This window comes from Mus caroli, chromosome 2 (assembly GCF_900094665.2).
Source record: "Mus caroli chromosome 2, CAROLI_EIJ_v1.1, whole genome shotgun sequence".
NCBI classification, from domain to species: domain Eukaryota; kingdom Metazoa; phylum Chordata; class Mammalia; order Rodentia; family Muridae; genus Mus; species Mus caroli.
In genome coordinates, this window is record NC_034571.1 from 113,579,270 (window position 1) to 113,588,722 (window position 9,453).

The 9,453-nt window shown below is 41.8% G+C and overlaps 1 protein-coding gene across 7 annotated transcripts in view; it reads right to left on the minus strand.

The window, feature by feature from the left end:
- Positions 1-9,453, minus strand: part of Ttbk2 (tau tubulin kinase 2) — a 121,126-nt gene that overhangs the window by 10,880 nt on the left and 100,793 nt on the right. For all 7 annotated transcript variants that reach the window (XM_021155969.2, XM_021155967.2, XM_029470485.1 and 4 more), the window contains 2 exons: positions 4,109-4,320; positions 2,307-2,895 (listed from right to left, as the gene is read on the minus strand). In XM_021155969.2, coding sequence (XP_021011628.1) covers positions 2,307-2,895; positions 4,109-4,320 — 801 coding nt within the window. The remainder of the gene's footprint in view (positions 1-2,306; positions 2,896-4,108; positions 4,321-9,453) is intronic.

Sequence of the window (9,453 nt, forward strand, 5' to 3'; positions counted from 1 at the left end):
CCTGCCTCTGCCTCCAGAATGCTGGGATTAAAGGCGTGTGCCCCCACGCCCAGCTCTTTTTTTTTTTTTTAAATGGCCTTTTTAGAGAAATCATATAAACTTAGATCACTTAATAAAGACGATTAAGACGTAGGAAAACGAATGAAAAAATTCTAAATTCAAATCCAAACTGGAGTGTTCATGGGAGATTTGGCTTAAATTCACTTTCCATCCAAGTATATATGAAAATTCTGATATGGGTCTGGAGTCAGCTAAGTTGTTTGAAATCTATTTCACTTTGTGTCAGGAACATAATTAGGTTTACAGACATGTAAATACTGTCTTAGAACCAGTTGAAATGGTAATCACCTGACTGACCTATGAAGTAACTCCCAAATAGAACAGGCATAGTGCTATATATCTGTAATTCCCAGCTCTTGGGTGGTTGAGGTTCAAAGAATTTGAATTCCAGCAAGCCTAAGTTATGCTGTAAGATTTTATTAAAAATAAATAAAAATAAGGAACTAGAGTGCTGAAGATGCTCTAGGTGAATCTAATATAGGCTACCTGGGTTCAGAACAACTATACACATAAATTTAAAGAAAACAACAAAAACAGTATAGGTCAGGTGTGGGGCACACACCTTTAATTCTAGCACTTGAAGCAGATATCTGGGAGTTCAAGGCCAGCCTGGTCTACATAGTGAGTTTCTCTGTAGCTCAGGTTGTCATAGAAACTGTAGCAATGTTCCTTCCTTGGTTTCTTGAGTACTGGAATTACAGGAATGGGCTAAAAATCCTAAAACAAAACTTAGGTTGAACTAGACTAGTTTATTCCCTTGGGCTAATTTTCCCTAGTCCACAAACAACTGTACAAGGCAATCCTGGAGAAGTTAGTAGGAAGATTAACAAAGTAACCTGATTGGAGAAGTAGGATTCTTTACAGCAATGAAATCCTAACTGCCACAGTGTCTTGTCCAAGTCTTTTATACCTAGCAAGTACAAATGCGCTTTAACAAAAACCATTTCTATTTGGGGAACAATGCTGAGATTAGTATGTTAGAAAGTAAGGCTAAGCCAAGTGGTGGTAGTGCAGGCCTTAATCCTAGCACTCGGGAGCAGAAGCAGGGGGGCCTCTTTGAGTTCAAAGCCAGCCTGGTCTACAGAGTGAGTGCTGGGATCAAAGGCACATGCCACTATGTCTGGCTTTATTTCTTTCCCTATTGCAGGTTCCCTATAGAAAAATAGTAGTAAATACTATTGTTTACATAAGCATCTGATTGCACAATCTTAACAACTAATCTACCTTCCTTTCCTGCCTTTCTTTCCTTTTGTTTATTCACTTATTTAGTTAGACACAGTGTCTCTCCTACAGCCAGGTTGGCCAGAGTAGGCTTGAATTTACAGTGGTCTTCTTTATTTAGCTTCATAAATTCTGGAACTAAAGCTGTGAACCCCCGTCTACAGATAGCCTTTATTTATTTATTTTTCTTTTGTTTCAGTGTGTGTGTGTATGCGTGTGGGTAACAATGTGTTTGTGTACGGAGACACACACTTTTTTTTTTTTTTTTAAAGATTTATTTCATTTATATGAGTACACTGTCGCTGTCTTCAGACACACCAGAAGAGGGCATCAGATCCCATATTACAGATGGTTGTGAGCCACCATGTGGTTGCTAGGAATTGAACTCAGGACCTACGGAACAGCAAGCAGCCAGTCCTCTTAACAGCTGAGCCATCTCTCTAGCCCGAGACACACATTTTTTTAAAGACAAGATCTCTCACTAAATCTGGATCTCAGTGATTTGGCTAGACTGGCTGGCCAGCAAGCTCCAGGGACCCATTTGTCTTTGTCCCCACCTCCTCACCTCCAGCTCCAAGCATACTCCAACTTGGTGCTTGAGTCACAGAGTCACAGATGTATTCTACAGTGGGGTCATCTCCCAGCCCCAGTCTTTGTTTTATTGTTGTTTTGAGACAAGGTCTATAGAGCCCTGGCTGTCTCGGAATTCACTAGGTAAAAGAAGTTGGCTTCAAAACAGAGATTCATCTCTGGAGTACAAGGATTGAAGGTGTGTGTAACCACACCCAGCTCAGGCTCCCCGCCCTCCGGGCCCATTCACCTATTTGTTTGTTTTGAGACAAGTGTTTCGCTATCGTCTTTGAACTCATTCTGTAGATCAGGCTGACCTCCAACTCACAGAGATCTGCCTGCCTCTGTCTCCTGAGTGCTGGGATTAAAAGAATGTGCCACCAAGGACAGCCCATGCTTTTCTTAATAGCACCTTGAGCAGTTAACACAAAACAATGACAAAAGCCATTTCTTACCGCAGTCAGGGGTCCTTCTGCTTGTGCCTCCATGGGACTCGTGGGAGTCACTGTGATGAACTGACTTGCAGCTCCAGCCTGGAGGTCTAGCCTATCTGTGTACAGTTCTGAAGCAGCAGTAGCAGGGCATTCGGCAGAAAGTGCTAAAACCACACCTGAGCTTTCCTTCTTTAAGTGATGGTTGTCAGTCCAAGGACCTACTTGGATCTTTTCATCTTGAGGTGATCCCTCAAGGACCTGAAGCACTTCAGGCTCCTCATCTGAAGGGCTTCCAGTTGTCTTATGGCCTAACACCTCATTTGTCCTAAAGTCCTGAAGGTCTTGCTCCTTGTCCACAATCACCCATTCTTTGGAATCAACCTCCTGTTTGCAAGAGCTTAAGTTAACAGCTATAAATCCATTGCTGCCACCACCATCTGCCTGCTCCGGGGTGTTGGCAGAGGCAGGCTTGGAGGCATCAGGAAGATATTCTTCATCATAGTGCCAGATGTGGTCAGTGCGGGTCACAACAGGGACACAAGGCTTATGAGGCAGAGCAGGGAGAACAGGTTCTTTTCCTGCACTGGAATCTTTCTGCATTTTCTCCATGCTTAAGAAAATGAAAACAAGTTACTCAATTGTCCTTAGAGAAACATCTACTATATCCTGATAAACTCTATGCGGAGCAACCATTCTTACAAAATGTGATGAGTGTGTATGGAGAAAGCAAGGGGAGTCTCACAGGGCCATGATGCTCTCTACTTGCCATTCCTGATCTTCCTCAACACTGTCCACCTTTAAAGTCTCTTTTATTAGTCTGACTCCTTGCCAAAGTAAGTTTTTCTTCCTATTGCTCTCTTATATCTATACCTCATCTTAAGTGTATTTCAAATGGTTAAAGCATTGTTCAAGTCTAGACTGTCTTTTTGATCATATGTGGATATGTGACATTGGATGACCTTGAATTTCTGATCCTTCTGACTCAACCTTCCTAGCTGAGATCATAGACATGAACTACACATATACTTGTATGTGGTTCTGGGGATTGAAACCACATATAAGAACCCAGGGTTTTACATATGCTAGGCAGGCACTCTAACTGAATTATACTCCCAGCCCAAATCCACAGCCTTTCTTAACCCAACAAACCCAACATTTCATTGCCAACAGTCCCAGAGCTGGGACAACAGTGCGCACTACTACATACAACTATCTCTCTCTGAATTCTCTTGAAGCCTATTGATTGGTAAATAGACCTCAAATCTTCTTACATTTTCATTTCCATCTTGTAACCAAAATTTGCTACAGGCAGAATGTGCCTAACTGATCAAAAGCATAAGTCATTATACTACTTATATACATTATCTGTAAAGTTTAACTTTCCTTTTGTCTTGGGAAACCTGAGTGCCACAGGGCAAAACGATAAATTTACTTATGTATTTTCCACTGTACCTTATCTCTGTGTGCCCCTGTTCCTAACTAACGTTGCCTTTGTACCTCTACACTGTTGCCTCAAAGAGCTCACCTTCTAACAAAGGCACTGCAAATATGTTCATTTTACTACTGTATCTGGCATTAGGAAGTTAGCAATTCTCAAAGACAAAGACTTTGCTGTAGAATTTGTAATGATATTACACAAGTCACATTAAGAATGAGGATACAAACCTAAGATATGAACAAATGGAAACTCAATGGTGTCAGTGTTATAAAAACACAAGAATTTATTTGAAAGAATTAACTTAGTAGAGATAAAATATAATAGCAGTAGTAGTAACATGGAAGTTCTAAAATGAGAGAAAGATAGGGGAAGATACAGTACATACCAGGTCTCCAGAAACTTGTCAGTATCTGGCTTTGGCTCAAGTGTCAAACGTTTTTCCAGCTCAAAGCTGTGAATAGAACGTAGCTTCCTTACTAACGGAACATCTCTGTCTGGCTGAGCAATCTCTGATCGGACACGAATTGGTGAACCAAGGCTTGGAGCATTGAGTATGCCATTTACTTGACCATGGCTATTTTCTTCTTCAGTAGCTGCCTAGAAAGAAAATATAAATAGAATCATTTCAAATTTATACATGGGAGAAATCACTGATGCCTTTGAAATAATGTCAACAAATGATTTAAATTCTTAAAGTTTTAATTTAAAATATTGATTGATTGATTGATTGATTGTATATCTGTGTGTATGCCCTTACTACATGTGAACATGGAGGTCAGAGGACAACTCGTGGGAGTTGACTCTCCTAAATGCAAGTTGCCAGGCAAGGTGGCAAGCACTTTTACCTCCTGACACACCTCACCAGCCAAGAAAACTAAGATATTTTGACTTTGGGCCTGGAGAAATGACTCAGCAATTAAGAACATCTACTGCTCTTGCAGAAGACTACAGTTTGAGTACCAGCACCCACATCAGGTGACTCAACCACCTGTGACTCCCACTCCAGGGGCTCTGAAGACTCTGGCCTCCATGAGTACCTGCACACACATGCCCATAATTAAGAATAAATAAAAATATTAGATAGTAACAGTTTAATTTTATTAAATTTCTGTTTGTCAATTCTTTTTTATGATAAGTACACTGTTGCTGTCTTCAGGCACACCAGAAGAGGGCATCGGATCTGATTACAGATGGTTGTGAGCCACCATGTGGTTGCTGGGAATTGAACTCAGGTTCTCTGGAACTCACCATGTCTCCAGCCTGTCTACTTAGATGTTTAAAAAACCCTATTCTATTATACTAAAACTAAATCTTAGAAAGGATGATATCTTTTGAGACATACAGATCTCACAAGAGTTAGGAGAGACTGCCAAAATTGTCATACCCCTTTCTTATTACACCCTCAAAAACAAACAACAAAGCCAACTCTTTGGGCTAGAACAAGAAGCTGCTGGAAACTGTCAGGGCAGAGCAGGAAGCTGGGCACAGAGTAATACAAAGTGCCAAGTTCCTCCAGGCTACACAGAGTGTGTCTCCAACCAACCAACAACTCCAAACAATCAAATCTCTCGGGCTGGAGAGATGGCTCAGAAGTTACCAGCACTCATGACGGGTCACATCTATCTGTGTCTTAGTTCCAGAGGCTCTGACACCCACTTCTGGTGGCTGTGGGCAACAGGCACAAAGACATACATGCAAGCAAAACACCTACACACATAAAATAAAAATACAAATTAAAAGAAAAGAAAACCGGGCTAGAGAGATGGCTCAGTGGTTAAGAGCAATGACTGCTCCTCTGAAGGTCCTGAGTTCAAATCCCAGCAACCATATGGTGGCTCACAACCATCTGTAATGAGATCTGATGCTCTCTTCTGGGGTGTCTCAAGACAACTACAGTGTACTCACATATAATAAATAAATAAATAAATAAATAAATAAATAAATAAATCTTTTAAAAAAAGAAAAAAGAAAACCAAAACTATTAAAATCCAATTTGTCCTGGCACCATAAAGACTGCCCCAGTTGATATTCTAAAAATTAGTAGTAGGCTTAGCATAACTGAGGCACTGAGTTCAATCTCCAGCAGTGTACATACAATACTGAATCCCTACTTTTTACTCCTCCTTGCTGACTACTATGTGTAGATATTATTCATGAGCCAGACCACTTGCTGTTACTGCTTTTACAAATGACAGAGTATATATGTCTAGGCTACAATCTGAACGTCTATATTCTCATGCTGTATTTCATGTACTGAACTCCTAGTTACAAAGATAATGGAGTATGTGGGCAATGACTGGGTCATGGAGGCAGAGTTTTTATAAAATTGGTGTCCTTATAGAGGGTCCTAAAGAGACCCCCAAATCTGTCTTGATCACCGTGAGTAATAAAGTTCTGTTGTTTGCAAGGTACCTATTTCATGATATTTTTTATTATAGCAGCCCAAGCATACTAAGAATATATCCTTAAGGGTATTTTTCTTTTTTAAAAAAAGGTAACATTTCACTTGAAAAAAAAATTACTTTGGATAAAGATGGAGCAGAGACTGAGGGGACAGCCAACCAACTTGCACCAACTTGAGATTCATCCCATGTGAGAGAGCTACCCCCTAATACTATTAATGATGCTCTGCTATCCTTGCAGACAGGAGCCTAGCATAACTGTCTCCTCAGAGGCTCCATTCAGTAGCGGATGGAGGCAGATGCAGAGACCCACAGCAAAACATCAGGGAGCTCAGGAAGTCTAGTGGGAGAGTCAGGGATAGAAGTGGGCAAGTTGCAATCATAGTGTGCCTAGTTGCTGATGCTCTATTCCACACCTGGAAACCATAAAAAAACTCCCTTAACAGGTCACCTCTCCTTCAAGCCTGGGAGGACCCCAGTGCACTGGAACAATAAATTCGTCTTGCTTTTTGCATTGGGAAAAAGAAAAAGAGGAGGAGGAGGAGGAGGAGGGGGAGGAAGAAAGAGGAGGAGGAAGAAGAGGAGGAGGAAGAAGAGGAAGAGGAGGAGGAAGAGGAAGAAGAGGAGGAGGAAGAGGAAGAAGAGGAGGAGGGGGAAGAAGAAGAAGAGGGGGAAGAGGAAGAAGAAGAAGAGGAAGAAGAAGAAGGTGACAGAGGCAAGCTGGAGGTGTCGAGGATGCCACAAGAAGACCCACAGAGCCAACTACCCTGGGACCATGGGGACTCACAGAGAGGGGATTATCAACCAGGGAGTGTGCAGGAGTTGAACCTAGACCCTACACATTTGTAGCAAATGTGCAGCTTGGTCTTCATGTGGGTCTCCTAACAAGCCAAGCAGGGGCTCTCTCAGTCTCTGCTCCCTCCCACTGGATCCCCTTCCCCCTACCTGGGATTGCTTGGCTGGGCCTTAGTGGGGAGGATGTGCTTAGTCCTGCTGGGACTAGATGTCCCAGGGTAGGGTAATACCCAACAGAGGCTTCCCTTCTTTGAGAAGGGGAAGGAACAATGGGGAGAGGAGAGGAGGAAGAGGGCTGTGGTTGACATATAAAGTGAATAAAATGATAAATTACTGAAAACTTTAAAAAAAAAACTACTTTCATTCCTAATTGCATACTGGAGCCTATGCCTGTGCACTGTGTGTGTGTGTGCACGCGCATGAGTGTACGTGCATGTTAGTATATGTACTGGCTAGTTTTGTGTCAACTTGACACAGATCCAGCTGTAAGGCATTTTCTCAATTAGTGATCAAGGGGAAAAGGCCCCTTGTGGGTGGTGCCATCTCTGGGCTGGTAGTCGGTTCTATAAGAGAGCAGGCTGTGTAAGCCAGGGGAAGCAAGACAGTAAAGAACATCTCTCCATGGCCTCTGCATCAGCTCCTGCTTTCTGACCTGCTTGAGTTCCAGTCCTAACTTCCTTGGTGATGAACAGCAGTATGGAAGTGTAAGCTGAATAAACCCTTTCCTCCCCAACTTGCTTCTTGGTCATGATGTTTTGTCCAAGAATAGAAACCCTGACTAAGGCAGTATATGAACACTGAGTGTAGATGCTCTCAGGAATCCAAAAGCATCAGCTCTGGAGCTGGGGTTAAAGGCTGTGAGCCTACAGACATGGATGTGTTGTGAATGGAACTCAGGGCCTTTTCAACAGCAGTGCATGTTTTAATAGCTATGCTACCTCTCCAGTCCCTCCTTAAGATAAAGAACTGGGTTTGTGATATATTCATAAATATATATTATTATACTTTGTTCTCATTTTTATCCCCATGCCACCCTCTTCTCTCAAATTCATAGTTATATAATTATTAACTGTACAAAGTTAGGACAAACTCCTCAGAACTGATCACAGATGATCTTGGGAGGATATTCATAAAAGGATGACTAGCCAACTTTCTACCAACCATATTTTAAGGCTGAACCCTAAGCTTCAACCTCCTTCCCAACCCCCCTCCTCTTTTTTTTTAAATAGCTATCATTTTTGAGACAAGGTCTCACTCACTGTGTAGCTGTGCCTGGCCTAGAACTCACTATAAACCAGCATGGCCCCAAACTCACAGAGATCCACCTACCATGATTAAAGATACATGCCACAGCACATAACAACCACTACTGTAATGAATGGCCTTTTCAACAATATCTTCATATTCCACAAAAGGAAAAGAATAAACAGTGAGAGCAAAGCAAAGTCTGGGGATACTCTAAACTCATCTGTTTCTCTTCCACACTTACAAGTGTACCTGTGTACAATTGTATTTTATTTAGCATCCACTTTCCCTGACATGCCGGCCTCTTCACCTCATTAGAAGACAGGTCACCAAGGCTGTGAACAGAGCTACACTGATCAGAGTCATGTCATCTGGAAAGATGATCCACTTTTACTCTACAGATATTTCTTTTCTGTTTGTCATATGATTTCCCCTGTCTTCCTTTCTTCCATTCTTTATGGTGGTGGTAGAGATGGAACCCAAAGCCTTACACATGCTAGTTAAGTCTTGACCACTAATTCCCACTCACACTCCTGATTCATTTTAAATATCTACCTTTTCCATGACATACACTGAATACTGATGACTGGTATCTAAACCTGACCACTTTGGACCGCATTAGCTAAAAGATCACAGTTTCAAATATTGAAAACAACTGTCAAGGGGGCTGGAGAGATGGCTTGGTGCAGAGATAGCAGAGATCACTTGCTGCACTTGCAGAGAACCACATGATGACTCACAACCATCAACAACTCCAGTGCCAGGGGACCCAATGCCACCTTCTGATCTCCACAGACACTAGACACACGTGTGGTACAAATACATACATACATACAGGTAAAACAGCTATATACATAAAAATCTTGAAAGAGTTTTAAGATAAAATAAGTAGCAATACTGCATTCTACTTTGCACTCAGAAGTGAGAATCATAAGCTGGTGGACTACTTAGTGGGTAAAGTTCCTTTTTCTTTTTGTAAATGAAAATAAATGGTATCATTTACCCCTTCCCTTTCGTCCCTCCAACCTTCCCCATGAACTCTTGCCTCCTCAGCTCTCAATTCATGGTGCCTATTTTTCAACTGTCATTACATATATATGTATCTATCTTTCTAATACATAAACCAACCTGCTTGGTCCATATGATGTTATGTGTGTATGTATGGTTTCGGGGATGAACACTTGCTATTGAACAATCAATTTGAGGGCTCCTCCCTGGTGTGACTAGGATGACCTGGGTTTGATCTCCAGGACTAAGGTGGTAGAAAGAAGACTGTCTCCCCCCCCCC